Genomic DNA, 17152 nt, shown 5'->3' with positions numbered 1-17152 from the left:
TGGAATTTGATGGAATGTTTTTCATTTTTTGAAGATTTAAGGGAGAGACGGAATGAGATTCCTTCCCCCATCCTCATGGAATGGAGATTCCATCAAATGAGGGAATGTTGACATTCTAACGGAATGATATTCCTTCATTATTAAGCAATCAAACGCGCTAAGGAACGGAATTCAATTCCAATTCCATCAAATTCCATCAGAATCTGCGAACCAAACGCGACCTAAGATTATATATGGGAATTTAAAGGTCAAAATTTCCAATGGAGAAAGTAGAAAAGTAATTTTGTAACTTTGCTGATGGATTAAAAAAGTTAGAGGTTTGCTAAATACAGCCCTTTAGGGCTGTGTTTAAGGTGCATAAATTGTTTGTACATTTACCATGAAAATTAGGGGGCGGACTTTTAATATGGAAGATACACGTTAAATACAGCTCTTAGGGCTTTGGAACCATGTTTGTACATCTACCAAACCATGATTATTAATTTGATTTTACCTCTTATCTATGAATCTATCGAGAATATTACCGCAATCTGAATCCGCCTTGGAATATTAGCGCTTTCAAAAATGATATGTGTTAAGAATTTCTAATGGTTCAGTATATATTCATGTCTTCGATTATCATCAAACAACCGCCCAAACATAAATTCATGCGACTGGAGTGATATATGATAGCTGCTAGAAAGAGTGACAGGTCATAATTCTCATTTTGTAACCACACCTTGCGATTCTACGCCACTAGTTCGAGTTAAGCCGGAGCGGAGCTAAAACCGATTAGGCTAGCTAGATGGACATAAATAAGTCATATAAACCATATATGAGTTTTCTCTTATAGCATACTTCCTAAGTTAGTAGGTCATGTTTAAGGCCCATGGACTTGATACGCTTGGGCTAAAATTAAGTCATGGACCACGCCTTCATTAACTAAAATTATCATAGCTTTCACAACTGTACCGGATTGATCGATCCAAGTCATCCAACCGGTTGATCATGAACAGGAGGGTTGGTTGGTTATTAATGATTGGTCTAGTTTATTTATCAATGTGTAAAAACTAAATATAGGGAGTCGTTTTAACTTTTAAGAGCATTCACAATCCTTTTAATTATTACCCATTCGTCATCCGTTCGTTTGTTTTGATAACGAGCCTACGCCATTAAAACTGACTCATTATTGGTTCGTAATGAGGCCCATTCATTATTATGATAATGCGTGAAGACAAATTGTTAAAACTGTTTTTATATGAGATGTAGTGGGTCTTAGATATAATTTATTGATTAATAAAGGGGGATGATTTCCGGTGTCGATGACATAACGTTAACAACATATATATTTTACTTTGGCAAAAAGTTTCTTTGCATTTTTAAAAGATGTGTAGGACGTAGTTATATGTTTTCGCAGTTATAAAAATGTAGTAAATTCTTATAATTATTTATAAGTGTATTAAATTATTAGCAAAAATGCGCACATTTACTAGGGGTGAGATTGGGTCGGTTTTATCCTAAAACCGAAACCCAAACCGAATGTATCAGTTTTTCATTTTCTGAAACCGAAAACCGATTCAATCCAATGGTTCGGTTTGTCGGTTTTGGAGCTCGGTTTGGGTCGGTTTTGGTTTGGTTTCGGGTTTCTGTATAACACTTTAGCCTTTTGAGTTGTTGTATGACCAAAGGCTATGTATTTGAGCAACATGAGAAACAGTTTTAAATTGAAGGTATCATATTTCTCATCCTACTACGTGCTTCTTCTGCTCCTTGGTACAAAACTCTCATTGAAAAACAGTAGTGTTGCATAACCACGATATATGTTAATTTACTTGCACATGCTTAAATATCTGCTAATCTGCTATATTGGTTCATCAGCAACATGAAACTAACACTTTTCATACCTGTTAATTTATTAGACATCGTGAAAAGGTGCCAAACTTTAGTAATATTTTCAAATCCGATCCCATCAAAAACTCAGTGTCTTATGTGAAATAATAGTCCTACGGTATAAAAATTGAAATATACGAGTATAAAATATACTTTATTGAAGAGTAATAGATATAATAGGAAATTGATATAAATAATAAATAATAAATATAGTAATAAAATTATGCATATATAAAAATTGAAATATACATGATTTGGTTCGGTTCGGTTTTATTGGTTCGGTTTTTCATATGAAACCAAACACCGAATCAATCAGTTCGGTTTTTAGAAAAGCAAAACCAAATTCAATGGATCTTTGATTGGTTCGGTTTTTTTTCTCGGTTTTTAGATTCTCGGTTCGGTTTTTGCTCACCCTAACATTTATAACGTCAATAAATAATTAAATATATATAAAGGTTGCAGACAACTAAAATCGTGAAGATTAATAATCATGAAATGACATCAACCTCTATAAATTTATCTCTAACAAGTAACAACTAGATCAATGCCCGGTCGTTGACCGGGTTACAAACAACATGTATATAGTTAAGAGTACACAAAACTTGTAATCTTTATATATTAAAGATAATATAATTTAACAAAAATGCATATATCCATCTTTTATTACTAATGCCTACTATAAAATGTTGTAAACCCAAACATAAGAAGACTGGAAACAATTGACCGAGCAAGAAGTTCATGAGAAAGATATAAAATTATGTACTTTCGAGCATATCCTTAGATCCGTCAACTTCTATAGTAGCTTTAAACATGAAATCATCAACATCATCAATTATCTTATTTTCATCTTCCATAATAGCTCCAACGTTGATATCTTCACATTCCATAGTAAGGTTTGTATCAAAAGAGTAATGTTTGGGTTAAATTAGATTAAGATAAAAGCAAAGACGGGTCGTCTTTCATTTTGTTCGAAGACCGGACGGAAATTATAAAAGATAGAGGGTGAGCCTAGGAAAGGGAGAGATCCATTGGAATATTGGATTGTAGCGAAGAAACTGTCATGTTCGTTAATTCATTGGCAATCGAAGTTTAATACATACACCAAAATACCATCAGTCTTCTTATCATTTCATTATTTTAAAAAATAGTAATAATAAAATAATATTAATAGCTTTAAATATTATGTGGTAACTTCTTTGTTATTTTTATATATCTATCTATACTATTTTATAAAAGTATAACCCTATGTTAAAAGTTATATGAGAGAAATGTCTAAATTACTTTTAATGATTAACTTACACTATCAAAATATTATCTTTTAAATTATCTACATTATCCATTTACATCAATTACTTTTACATTAATAATCTACCACACTCAACGTCGTCTCCACCACCAATAGTCGTCACCACCATCACATAGTTGTCGCCACAAACACCACCGCACTGCGTGGGTAACATGCTAGTATTCCTTTAAAAAAAGTATAATCGCCACTGGACAACATTTTTAACACCTTAAAATGAAAAATACAAGAGGAAAAATTTCTCTACGGGACTAAGGGGTTCTTGGATATTTACTTTTTTTTTTTTTTTTTCAATTATCTAAAAAAATGAGAGCATGTTTTAATTGTTTTTTTAAAAAAAACAATGCATTTAATAAAGGAAATATATATTTTTTAAATACAATTAAAGTCATTTTTAAAATGACTCATTTTGATCCATTTATAAAATTACCCACGTTGACCCAGACCCGTTTTGACCCGTCATTTAACTCGATTTGGCCCGTACATTTTGCCCGATCCACCACTTGAGTAAATGCCCAACTCTTCATCTTGTTGGTTGAAAAATACTTCAATCTTCTTGATTGAAAATATGATGCATTCAAATGAGAATAAAAAGTTGGTGCTTTATATACTGAAATCTATAATGCCTTATAAAGAGGATTGAGTTTAAGAAATTCAGCATAATTTTGTTCCCAAAATACCCCCATTTTATTTCTTAAGTTTCAAACTTACCCTTTCACACAAAAAAAAACCCACACATCCTAGAAATACATATCCACAAAAACAAAAAACCCTCCGGTATCTTTCTTTATTTTTTTTCCTGATGCTGCCGGAGCCGGAATCAGATCCCTACCGGTGTCTTTTTTTTTTGTTTTTCTTTCATGTTTTGTATGCAATCACCGTAAAGCCGCCGCAACGCGCGGACACCGGGCTAGTATACGTAACTGATATTGTATGAGAGTTAATTATATAATTATTACTAATTACGTTTTATTTTTCTTAAAGAGCCTCATGAGAATAAATATTGGATTAGGATTCGCATGTATGGGCTATGTGGAAGAGTGTATACGCATTTGAGTTTTTTTCTTGGCTTATATATGAACCGAAAATATAATTGCCTTGTATTAGTAAAAGATAATTGCCTTATATTAATAACAAATGCATTTTGACTTTTTAATTTTGAAGGAATCACGTCCTATACCAAGTTACCATATTTATAAAACTATTACTTTAACTTTGTTTGTATTTGAATGGTTCAGATTATAATTCTTTTTATTTTCAATGGTCTAGATGAAAACTTAAAATTAATATTTTCTCTTGGCTATGGTAGCCATTAATATATAAAATACAAGTTTTTCAAAGATATATATATGGAAAATGATATATAATTAGATAGCTGATAAACATAACCCTTTCTAGTGTAATTTCTTACTATATGACGAGTATCAATTCATTATTACAAAAACTCAATCAATCAATCAACCATTCCATTTCATATATACATTTTGATTAGAGATAAAAAATCATAATACACGTCCATAAAAGATAAAAAACCATTCCATTTCTTTTAAACAACCATAATACATACGAGTATTATAAAGAATTCATTTAAGAGTCGACAGTGGGAGCCATGGATTAGGTAGTGTGATCTGTTCCTTTTGCAAAACATACAAAAATAAATTCAATAATTATTTAAGTAATAGACCACTTGCTTTGAAAATGGGCTAAAAAGATGCAAACTTTAACTATACCCCACCCCCACATCAACCATCATCATGTGTCCATTGCTTTTGTTCTACACATCCATCTTGATCTCATCTCCCGTTAACCACGCCAATGCCAACATCGAAAAGACCATTTTCATTTTGGCCGGTCAAAGTAACATGGCCGGCCGTGGCGGGGTTGTGAACGATAAATGGGACGGATACGTCCCACCTGAATCGTCTCCCAACCCCAAAATTCTTCGCCTTACGGCTGACCTCACTTGGCAACCTGCCACTGAGCCTCTCCATCGTGACATCGATTATTTTCGAGCATGCGGTGTTGGCCCTGGGATGGCGTTTGCCAATTCTTTACTAAAAAGGGATTCTAGCATTGGTGTTGTGGGGTTGGTTCCTTGTGCAGTCGGTGGCACCAATATAACTGAATGGGCTCCAAAGGGTCAGCTTTACAACCAGCTCATCCAACGGGCCAATGCGGCATTGCAAGGCGGAGGCACTATTAAAGGGTTGTTGTGGTATCAAGGAGAGAGTGACACGGTTACTCGAGAGGATGCACAGTTGTATAAGAGAAGATTAGAGCGTTTTTTTGATCACGTTCGCTCCGATCTTCTCTTGCCTAATCTTCCAATAGTTCAGGTATCGTGTCTGTACGTGTTTTAAAGAAAATATGATATGTAGTATGTGACATGACAAAAGTTTGTCATACGCAAATAGCACAATCATGTTATATATATATATTGTACTACGAATTTTTAGTTTTTTACCTGTATGTTGTCACGAAAATCTTTAAAAGTAACATCAATATGGTGACTTTGTTAGTACGAATGGTTGAAAAAGGAACATTAAAATAAAGTTAATTGACAGGTGGCATTGGCATCAGGGGCAGGGCCATATATTGAGCAAGTACGTGAGGCTCAGTTAGGAACGTGGCTAGTGAATTTAAGGACCGTTGATGCAAAAGGGTTGGGGCTTGAACCGGATAGATTGCACCTAACCACACCATCTCAGGTGGCACTTGGTGGGATGTTAGCCCAAGTCTTCCCTAAAGCCCACCAATCATTAGTCACCAGTAAAGCTTCAAAAACGACTCATAATTTTATAATACAATTTTTTCTTTATTTACTCTTTGATTTATTCCCTCGAATGACTAAGATTATAAATCCGAAATGATTTTTTACATTTGTTATACAGCGTTATTTTCTTATTGTTTTAGAACACATTATTTACGGATGTTAATTAAAATGTAAATGAGTCATGAGCATATGTTCCAAAGGCCCAGTACTTCAGTTTGTACTAATGTATGGATGTGTATATTTTCTCAACTCTGAAGATTAATTCAGTTTTATTTAACTATCAACTACTTTTTAGTTGGTTTCAAATTAGATTTGATGTTACGTGCGTGACAATTTTCTGATGCTGTTGAAGAGATAATTATTTCTCGTTTTATGCCTGATATAGTTAGGTTTCTACTACTTAAAAACTAAAATGTTAACTTACCGTCGATATTGAAAATATATGTAGTTGAAATATAGAAAAGTAAAAACAAAAATGACAATAATGTTTTAGCTTAAAAGTATATATATAAAGTGTAAACAAATATAATTGAAAATAATAATAATAATAATAATAATAATAATAATAATAATAATAATAATAATAATAATAATAATAATAATAATAATAATAATAAAAAAGTTTTCATGATTTAATCAAATGTGATTGATTTAATTTGACAGCGGGCCAAACATGTATTATGATGAGAGGCGTGTATTTAGATTTTAGAATACATTTTCAAAACCGAGTTTGTATTCTAAAATGTCAATTTGGAGAGGCTTGTCACAAGTTCACAACCGATTTTTCAAAACCACGCTCTACCTTTCTAATTTAGACATTGACAACCTACAGTATTACTCTTCTTTTTGTTAATGTAAATTTATCTCTTACCTTTTTGACATTATTGTTTTTGTTAATGTAAATTACTCGATATATTTTAATTTTTCCGACTCTTTACGTTAACTCTGATACGTACCAGAAAAACACTATAGATATCGTAAAAAATTACATAATAGTAAAATATATTTATCCTCACATTGTGCGAGAGTGACAACCTGAATGTTTTGTGAGTTGCAAATTCGGATTGTTTATATCTAAATAAAGCACATAAAATTAAAAAAAAAAAAAGTTACTGTAAAATTAGGAATCTACAGACTACAAAGAACTGTAAAACCCGCAATTAGAATTTTGTTTTCTTATTCCACGTACACTCTATATTTAATTATAGATTCGAACATTTTGGGAGACGTGCGAGTAACTTCCTTACATAAATACAAATGACAATGATGTCCACTAATTTATCAAAAATAAAGAAAAGAAAAAGAAAACTGCAATAATGTTAGCCTCTATTGTATGTCTGATTTTGCATCTAGGCATTACCTATGTGTCCGCGATTAAAGGGAAACAAGTAATCTTACTCGCCGGACAAAGCAACATGTCCGGTCGAGGCGGGGTTCAAAACAATACCTGGGACGGCATTGTTCCTCTTCAATCGCGACCCAATCCATCAGTTTTTCGACTAGCAGCTAATCTCACTTGGGTGGAGGCTCGTGACCCACTCCACAAGGATATAGATGTGAATGTAACATGTGGCCTAGGCCCGGGAATGGCTTTTGCTAACAGGGTGTTAAAGAAAAACCCGGGCCTTGGCCCATTGGGTTTGGTACCGTGTGCGGTTGGAGGTCCACACGGGACCAAAATAAGCGAATGGGGAAGGGGGAGTTTCCTCTACAAGCAGCTGTTGAGACGGGCTAGAGTTGCTCGAAGAGGCGGTGGTTCGATTCGAGGGGTTTTGTGGTATCAAGGAGAGAGTGACACTGTGAATGTTTTGGATGCGAAAAAGTACAAAAGAAGGCTAGTCAATTTGTTTCAAAACCTGCGTGCGGATCTTGGATCTCCTTTGCTCCCTATAATTGAGGTTATCTAAGAACTAATTAAGCTTTTGGTGACATTTAAATAAGCAAAATGGTGACATTTAATTAAGCTTTTGCTAGCTACCTACTACTAACTGATAAACTTTATATGGTTTAAAAAACTATTTAGCTAAATTGATATGTATTAATAATTTACTTTGTATAAAACTTTTATAGAAATGATAAGCTTGAAAGACATGTTTAAACCAAGACAGATACAAGAAATATATAGTTCTCGATCATTTAATGTTGTCGAAGTGTAAAACATAGTTGTTGGCAATGCAGGTTGCTATTGCCTCTGGACAAGGATCCTATATAGAAAATGTAAGAAGAGCACAACTGGGAGTCAAGCTCGCGAGAGTGAGTTGTGTGGATGGCAAAGGTTTGCCATTGCTAGCAGACAAGTTGCATCTTAGCACCCTGGCTCAGGTGCGTCTAGGTCGGATGTTAGCCGATGCCTTCCTTAAGCTTGAATCTATGGCTGCGATAACTAACAATACCTCTAGCCCCTAGTAGCAAGCAAGGAGTGATCTCTCTGCTTTTCATTTTTTATTGTAGTTTTAAATAAAGCTATGCTAGAGTAATAAATTTTTACAAACTAATTTTCATAAACATAGATGTCATGTGAGATGATTCAATTAAACAAAAGATAAAAATAAAAGTGAAAATACATAGAGATTATTTAAGAGTAATTTACAAACATTTAACAAACAAAATTTTCAAACATAATTTCGAGCAATTATATCTTGTCAATGTATTATCTCTCATCTTTCTCTATAGTTGTTAATTGAACCACCTCAAATGCCACGTGTGTTTAGAAATGTTTGCTTGTAAAATTTTTGTCAATTTAGTATTGTTCATGATTTAGTCGGTGGAAGTCATATTTATAAAAAAAATCTTAAGCCTAGAATTACTAATAAAGAGAAGGTTTTAGTGCGAAGCTTGAAATTTTACTAATTCAATGACATAGATAATACTGTAAATGATACTCTAAGCACATGCCTCGCACATTCATTTTCTCCTCTCTTTTCATCTTTAATCCACCCCCTGTTGGAGTGTTGGTTATTTCTCCCCCAATTATCACCGGCAAAAAGTCCTGATCCAATGTATATCCGTATATATATGTTAATTTGTATGTGTATGTTTATTTGGATTTAATTAGGATTGTAAATTCCGAATTTGATAGATTGGAAATGGGATAATGACCTGTGGATGTAGCGAACTATGACAAAATGTCTATGTTATGTATTGATCTAATCGAGGGTCTATGTTATGTAATGAACTTACCAAAACTGTCTAAGTGATGCATGTTACCGGGTAATCTACAGGTAGCCGGTTACCATCCATTTTTTTAAGGGATAATGACCTGTGGACGTAGTGAACTATGACAAAATATCTATGTTATGTATTGATTTAATCGGGGGTCTATGTTATGTAACGAACTTACCAAAATTGTCTAAGGGATGCATGTTACAGGCTAAAGCCGGTCATCAATTTTTTTCCCTTTATTTTTTAATCTTAATAATTAATTAATTTATTTAACATATATAATTAAGTATAAGTTATGGAAACATATATGTATATAAATTCTGTAATTATATAAAAACGGTAACATACATCACTTAGACAGTTTTGGTAAGTTTGTTACATAACATAGACCCCCGATTAGATCAATACATAACATAGACATTTTGTCATAGTTCACTACATCCACATGTCATTATCCTGATTGGAAATTGATATGGTTGATTGTTGAGAATACTTACATTTATATTCAACTTTTTCATATCAAGTAATTGATCTAATTTCATGTTATAAAAGTTAATTAAATTAAAACAAGAGTACATTATTATACATTTAGTTTTTTGAAAGGCAATATTACGCATAGTTTTATAAAAGTCTATATATATTCCACATAAGTTTATAAAGTTTTGACAAAAACTTTGTCTCACCATGTTCATACTTTTTCCCAATATTTTTGGTACGGGCCTTTCTTTTCCAGAATTTCTTTTTTCTGACAAGTGAATTTTATCTCCAACGCGTATGATGTGTGTTAATCGCACAACAAAAGGGTCTCGCACTAAGCGGATCTTAAATAGTCTTTCTCACTATACCACTTCCTTAATTGGAAAATACCGTCGAGGAGAACCTACCATGGCTCAAACTCGAGACCTTTGAGTAAACTTCCCCAGGGCCCCGCATAGCAGGTTTAGTGACACACCTCTGGCCATTGGGGTTTAACCCAGTGGTTTCCTTTCCAGAATTTCCTAACGAACTAACAAACTTTGAAGTTTAAAAGTGGTGATAAGAAGGTTTACACACATAAGAAAAAAAGAAAATTAAGATTGTTTACGAGATTGTTTGTTAAAAAAATGAACAATGTGTGGACATAACACAAAAAGCAAACAAAAAAAAAAAGTTCCTCACAAACACAAATGGTAGCCTGAAGTTCAATGGCATCTAATCAAAAGTACCATATTAGAGGCTCCGCAACGTACGCGTCCTTTGAGTCAAACACAATAGGCAGTGGTACTTGGTCCATATATATTGGCTAACTCGTCTGACCTCTAATGACGAGTCTATTTATTCAACGTGTATATAATGTATAAGGAAAAGTGGTATAAATGATGGGTCATAGACCAATTAGTCCTCACGTTGAGAATATTTTAGGGTTATTAGTCTTTGATTAGTTTTTTTTTGATTTGACGATAATGTTACACCGTCAGGGCCAGTCATTTTGAAGGATGAATGAGGCACGATGGAGCCTTTTATATATATACTAAAACCCAACTGGTTTTTTACAAGTTTCTATGCACATGGTACAACTACACATGCATGCAATTTTGAACTCTTTACCTTTTAACCCCTTAAAGATTTTACCTTTTACATTTAAGCCCATCACCTTTTACTACTTTACATTTTAACTCCCTAAAGTTTTCTCTTTACTTTTTAATCCCCAAAGTTTTTTCCTTTTACAGTTTAGCCCATCAACTTTTACGTCTTTACCTTTTAACCCTCTAAAGTTTTTATCTTTTACATTTTAGCCTATCAATAAAATGTTTTATTGTTACAATGTCAAATAAATGTTTGCTGGTGACTTTATCAAATTTGTACCAAAACATTGTCATCTGAAAAAATAATCTACTTGAGTCTCGCCGCAAGTTGTGTAATATAATCTGCGGCAACGTGTTTAAGCTTAATGAATCATTGTCCACGATGTTACTATAAAAGCTCCGCGACAACGCGCGGGTGTTTATTTCTAGTTTATATACTAAATCTTAAATGCTCATTGAGTATATAACTATATAAGTTAGAAAAGAAAAAAAAGTTATTCAATCATATGCAAAACGAAAAATATGTCGACCATTTTAACTTTTAAACCCCAAAATCACACTAAAAAGGAAAGAAAGAAACTGCTCAGTGCCGCCTTCTGCGGGTTTTGAGCCTCAATACCTCGACGGTGTATGTGGGAGGTTAAGATGTAGACAGACTTTACTTCTACCTAAGTAGATAGACTGCTTCCATGTTCTACCTAAATGTTAGAAAATGTCCTCCAACCTTTACATATGATGAGGATTGAACAAAAGAAAATATGTGCTTTCGCGTTGTATCAAAAAGTCGGATATATTGTAACGACTCTCACATACACTCTTAATTTGTTTTTTAGATTTTGTATTTAATGCATGTAACTCGACTTATAAGTGGAGTTATGTTATTACCTCTCCGAGATGGGTTCTCCATAGAAGTTCCTGCATCAGGAGCTGGTTCAATGGCCTCTCATTACCTTTCTGTTGGTACAACTATCGTTGAGTCTCCGAGGTTGCTTTTGAATCTGGGAGGTGTCAGCGGCGTCTCCTCTTCCGTCATTGCTTTCTGTCACAAGATCACTTGGAGAGTGTGGATGGCGCCACTTGTTTAAGCAAATGATCTCGCTTAGGTACTCGGGGTGAATCTTGCTGAGAAAAAGACATGAGTTTGGATATTTGTTGGCGGTTCCCTTATGGTGATTGGATCGTCGTTCACACCACCAAAGTTTTTAGGGTGTGTGAACAGTGTGAGTTAGGGTGTGTATTTATAAGGGTTTAGGATCTGGGCTGCCCCTTTAGACCTTTGTACGACTAAGTGAGCATGTAAATCAGGTACTTTGGCCAGTAGTGCCATTATAGGGGACAAAGTCTGTCCTCATGGACCATACACTCAGATCATGTAAGTACGGTTTGTCGTCTCCCATTTATCTCCGTATGCTTGTCCGTGGGAGCATGTGTGTATCGTGTTCGGACTTACGATATGCAAAACCCGAACTCCAAATGGTTTTAACTCGTTATTAACGATAGCTGATGATTAGCAACATCATACAAAAAGACGCAAAGTGCTTCTTATAGTTCTTCTATGCGGCGTCCAAAGTGCTTCCGACGCAACCAAGGAAGAAGACGCAAGTAGCACGGTCACGTCTTCCATGGCGTCTAAGGGGTTTCTTCTAAATTTGAACGCGAGTTTAAGGATTTGTGTGGGCCCGTTTTTGATTTTGTGAGGGGAAGAAGTGGGGGTTATAAGGAGGGGTGTGCCTAGAAGAGAGAGAAACTGATGAATAATGTTAGACGTGGGTTATAAGTGGTTCCTTATAAGGAGATGTCTTATAAATCTGAAGTATATATATATGTATATATCTTAGTATTATTATCATTATAATACTTTTTATTAATATATATCTTTACCATATTATAATAAAAAAAAAGTCCGCTTGTTAAAAGTTATATGAAAGAATTGTCTAAAATGACTTTAATAATTAAATTATAATATTAGCCCTTTATCTTTTAAAATATCTCCATTAACTATTTTACATTAGTTATCTAAAATACTCGACGCCGACTTTACTACTAACACTCGCCCCCACCACCACACCATTGCGGTCATAACCATTGCCAAATACAATTAATTAAATACCCTCTGAGGCTTAACTCGATCAACCAACTATTTTTCTTTTTCACCAAATATTTTGGAACGTTTTCCTCTGGGGTGGGTGATACCATTTCTATTAATCGGTAATCGAAAACTGTACGTTATATTCTGGATGGATTAGTTTTCAATCAGCTCGTACTATATGTTACATCTCTAAAAAGTACTATTGGGTTTGGTTCCCTGTGCGGTTGGAGGTAGGCTAGGGACACCCATTAGCGAATGGGAAAAGGGAAGTTTCCTTTACAAACAACTTTTGAGGAGGGCTAAGGTGGCTCGAAGAGCTGGTGGTTCGATTCGAGCACTATTGTGGTATCAAGGAGAGAGTGACACGGTGAGTGAAGTGGATGCGAACATGTACAAGAGAAGATTATTAAAGTTGTTCAATAACCTGCGTGCTGATCTTAAATCCCCTTCACTTGCTATACTTGAGGTAATTAAGGTTGTTTAATACAAAGGCTCCGTTTACTTTTTACTTAATAAACTTAATAGTTAAGAACTTAATAATTAAGTAGAATTTCATATTTTTTTTAACTTAATAAACAAAAATAACCGTCATTTACATATATTTTACATAATATATATAGATATTACTTATACATTCAATAACTTAATACATTCAGTACTTAATAATAATAATAAAAAAAAAGGCCTTATACTTCTACAATATTTGCGGTTTCTTGATAAAAATAGAAGTAAAGAACACATCCATGTTGCAAGTGGGCCAAACTCTCATCGTGCTTATATTGGGCTAAACTAATTACTAAACATAGATATATATCTACACCCTTCGGCCTTCATGTGTTCTTAAATTGTTGTCCGTTTTTATTATAAGTTGGTATTTACCAAAGTATACACGGTACCTGCGCAATGCGGCGGTGGTCATGGCGGCGACGGTATAGTGGTGGGAGCGTCTGTCGGTAGTGGAGGCGACGTCAAGTGGTTAGATAATTGATGTAAAAGTAATTGATTTAAAATGTTGATGAAGATTTTTTGAAAGATAAATGACTGGTAGTGTAATTTAACCATTAATGTTTTTTAGATAATTTTCCCATGTAAAATTTAATAAGAGAGTTGTTTTTTTATATTAGATAGTATCAAAGTATAGATTAGGTGTATAGGAGAATTAGTATTAAGAAATATGAGTATTTTGGGTAAAAAAAAGTACTGAATTTTCTAAAATAGGATAATTCAATATGTTTTATAAGGGGTTATATATATATATATGGTGGCTATTAAATGAGAACACTTTTAAAATAAAAACAAATGAGAACACTTAAAAACTACATTTTGATGCATTAAAAGTCCATAAAACTGAAATAGTGCATAACTAATTATCATTATTTAAGTGTTTAACAACACTTTGCGCCGTCAAAATCAAAAAAATCACGTTTTTTTTATTGGATACATCATTTGATGAATATGCATCCAAGATGGATCAATGTGTTGTCATTTGAACTGAGAAATATGATGTTATATTTACACTTTATTAAGACTCGTTTTTCTTCTGATGCATGATAATCTTGAGACACAAAAAGTATAACTAATGTTACAAATTAAAAGTGCTGTATACTTTTAAAACTTTGTATTTACATTATAGTATACATTATTAATATGATAATATCAACATATGGTTTGTTGATGGTTAGGTGGCTATAGCGTCAGCAAATGGTCCTTACATCGAAAAGGTTAGAAAAGCACAACTGGGAATAAAGCTTAAGAACGTAAAGTGTGTGGATGCAAAGGGTCTGCCATTGCAACAAGATCAGCGGCACCTAACAACCTCTGCTCAAGTGCGTCTTGGTCAGATGTTGGCTGATGTCTCCCTTCCGTTTTAACCAATGGTTTCAAATTACAACTCATCAAGTCCCTGGCCATGACGATGCATTATTAATACAAAAAATATTTGTATATGTAATCTATTTGTGCTTATATAATGTAAATATTTATATGATCAGTATCATGACATTAAAACTTATAGTCGTAAAGCATTACGACTTTTAGTAAGGATATCCAATGTTTTGATATCGACTTGAAATTTAAAACCTTCATGTTCGTACAATATAATTACTTTGTAGCAAAAACAATATTAAATTTTGACTAACACTTTTTAAATATATCTTCTAACAAATTAATGGCCTTACAATTACAAAAATCAAAGTTTAATTACATTAAACACATACTAAGTAAAATAAATAAAACAATATGTTTCTCTTCATTGAAAATTATCGTGCATCATTTAAATCATTGTGTATCATTTATTTCGTGAATCTTCGTGCATCAATTTAACCATGATCCAAGGGTCAAGATCTTGTCTTTTTTGTTTTACATTAATACTTGTTTTACAATAACCCACCCCCTATATATATATATATATATATATATAAATACTAGTACCCAGACCTGTCCAATGGACAGATAGTCTCAGAATATATTAATCAAAGCTAAAAAAAAAAAATTAGAATTCAAGTATATTAAATCTATATGACCAATATCACAATTTAATCAATACGAAAACTAAAAAAAGAAACATATGAAAGTTAATTCCACATAAATATATATTTCAGTTTACCCATTTTTTTCAACTTTAGTTAAATAAAAATTTGCAGTTTGTTGTATCTAAACTTATTACAAACACAAACAACAATTTTAGACTAAACAATTTAGAGTTAAGCTCAACAAAAAGAGAAACAAAAAGTGTACAATATATGATTTGAAAAATACATATCAATTCATCAACAAAGACCATTTCAAACGTTTTGATTTTCTTCGGGTTGTTCTACTCTGAAACAGTCCATACATGCACAACATGAAGTCATACATGATGGTTAACATGTGTTGGCTTACCATCTTCAAGATGAATTAATGTGGTTTTATTTTTTGTTGTTAAAGAAGAAACAATAATGAGCCTATTATAGACAACAAACTAAATTAAAAGAGATATAATAATAATAATAATAATTTAAGTTCATAATATATTGAATTTTATAAAAGTGATGATCTTTCAAAATTAAAAACATATTACCTGGTATAGGAGGAGGTCGAACATTTGGATAGTCAAATTTTTTTTTTTTGTTTGTTTTCCTAGGTTGGATATATATAAAATTTTGGTTTATACTTATTCGTACAGTTGTAATAAAGCATAAACAATTAAACATAATATATATCAGTGGTAAATACCCTGACCTCTGGAGACACAGGTTATGGGTTCGATCCTCATCCCATGCAAAGGTTGGAGGGTCTTTTCTACCATTTAGGTAGAACGTGGAAGTAGCCTCTCTACTTAGGTAGATGTAAGGTTTGCCTACAATTTAACTTCCCCCATATACCATCGAGGTATTGGGGCTCAAAACCTGCGAAAGACAGCACTTAGCAGTTTCTTTCTATATATTTATATATATAATATATAATATATAATAATAATAATAATATAAGTTTTTTCTCTGCATAATCATAACCATCAAGCACGAATACAAGTTGCGTACATAATGTATACATCAATATCTAGCTTAAAAAGTATTATTTGATATTTTACCAAAATATATAGGGTTTAGTATCTGGGGTGTAAGTAACTTTTACACTTTTTCTATTGTGTGATGTAACTTTTATTTGGTTCATTGTATGTAACTAACTCGCTAGCTTGAACGATTAATGTAAAAGTGTATACGTGGCACACCATATGAGCTGCCACGTAAAAGTTTTTGATTGGTTAATGTAAAAATTTTACATTAATCGTTCAAATTTAGCGAGTTAGTTATATACAATGAATCAAATGAAAGTTACATTCACACAATAGGAAAGATGTAAAAGTTACTTACACTTCCAAATACTTAACCCAAATATATATGCCCTATAAAGGTGGGCCTTTAGATTTACTAAAAAAAATATTTTAAAAATAGAGGAATAATGAGCAAGGAGTTTTAGGCTAAAAGAGGAGGATTAGGGGTGTCAAGTGTACCCATAACCTCCTCTTTTAGTTATATTATATTTATATATATGAGGGATGTGAATATAAGGCTGTTAGGTACCTAAGCTTAAATGTCGGACACTCACATATTAATTTTTTAAACCATAAAAATCATAGGGGCCCAAACTCTTATTCATTAAACAATAAATAATAAAATATTAGTATGTGAGGGATTCAACACCTAAATTTAGGTGTTGGACAACCTTATATTCGCTTTTTCATATATATATATATATACAAGTTAAGTTTGAGATAACTAATTTAGTGTCTATGATTTGTTAACTAGTGTCGTAGGACAACAGTGTCCCAAGACTAATTATATATGGTGAATTTAAAGAACTTTATCTCTTAGAGTAATCAAATTTTTATTTAATACTAATTAATTCAATTT

At 32.9% G+C, this 17152-nt stretch overlaps 3 protein-coding genes across 3 annotated transcripts; all 3 read left to right on the top strand.

Moving 5' to 3' along the window:
- The first annotated feature begins 4876 nt into the window (after positions 1-4876).
- LOC122589343 (probable carbohydrate esterase At4g34215) lies at positions 4877-6076 on the top strand. Its single transcript, XM_043761629.1, has 2 exons — positions 4877-5508; positions 5737-6076. Exons 1-2 carry the CDS (start codon positions 4927-4929, stop codon positions 6040-6042), a joined length of 888 nt encoding a protein of 295 aa, XP_043617564.1. The 5' UTR covers positions 4877-4926; the 3' UTR covers positions 6043-6076.
- Positions 6077-7193: 1117 nt separating this feature from the next.
- LOC122588612 (probable carbohydrate esterase At4g34215) lies at positions 7194-9063 on the top strand. The gene is made up of 2 exons (XM_043760762.1): positions 7194-7843; positions 8124-9063. The coding sequence occupies exons 1-2, from the start codon at positions 7262-7264 to the stop codon at positions 8349-8351; spliced, it is 810 nt and encodes a 269-aa protein (XP_043616697.1). The 5' UTR covers positions 7194-7261; the 3' UTR covers positions 8352-9063.
- Positions 9064-11547: 2484 nt separating this feature from the next.
- LOC122588231 (probable carbohydrate esterase At4g34215) lies at positions 11548-14819 on the top strand. Its single transcript, XM_043760353.1, has 3 exons — positions 11548-11677; positions 12959-13227; positions 14444-14819. Exons 1-3 carry the CDS (start codon positions 11548-11550, stop codon positions 14630-14632), a joined length of 588 nt encoding a protein of 195 aa, XP_043616288.1. The 3' UTR covers positions 14633-14819.
- Positions 14820-17152: the final 2333 nt, after the last annotated feature.

Source organism: Erigeron canadensis, chromosome 2 (genome assembly GCF_010389155.1).
Source record: "Erigeron canadensis isolate Cc75 chromosome 2, C_canadensis_v1, whole genome shotgun sequence".
Taxonomy (NCBI): Eukaryota; Viridiplantae; Streptophyta; class Magnoliopsida; order Asterales; family Asteraceae; genus Erigeron; species Erigeron canadensis.
Note: the sequence above shows the minus strand (reverse complement) of the source record. Positions and strands in the feature narration are given on the sequence as shown.

Coding starts and splice junctions, on each gene's coding strand:
- LOC122588612 (XM_043760762.1), top strand. CDS start 7,262: ATGTTAGCCTCTATTGTATGTCTGATTTTGCATCTAGGCATTACCTAT. Junction 7,844..8,123: donor CTTTGCTCCCTATAATTGAG/GTTATCTAAGAA, acceptor TTGGCAATGCAG/GTTGCTATTGCCTCTGGACA.
- LOC122589343 (XM_043761629.1), top strand. CDS start 4,927: ATGTGTCCATTGCTTTTGTTCTACACATCCATCTTGATCTCATCTCCC. Junction 5,509..5,736: donor CTAATCTTCCAATAGTTCAG/GTATCGTGTCTG, acceptor GTTAATTGACAG/GTGGCATTGGCATCAGGGGC.
- LOC122588231 (XM_043760353.1), top strand. CDS start 11,548: ATGTTATTACCTCTCCGAGATGGGTTCTCCATAGAAGTTCCTGCATCA. Junction 11,678..12,958: donor GTTGCTTTTGAATCTGGGAG/GTGTCAGCGGCG, acceptor ATCTCTAAAAAG/TACTATTGGGTTTGGTTCCC. Junction 13,228..14,443: donor CTTCACTTGCTATACTTGAG/GTAATTAAGGTT, acceptor GTTGATGGTTAG/GTGGCTATAGCGTCAGCAAA.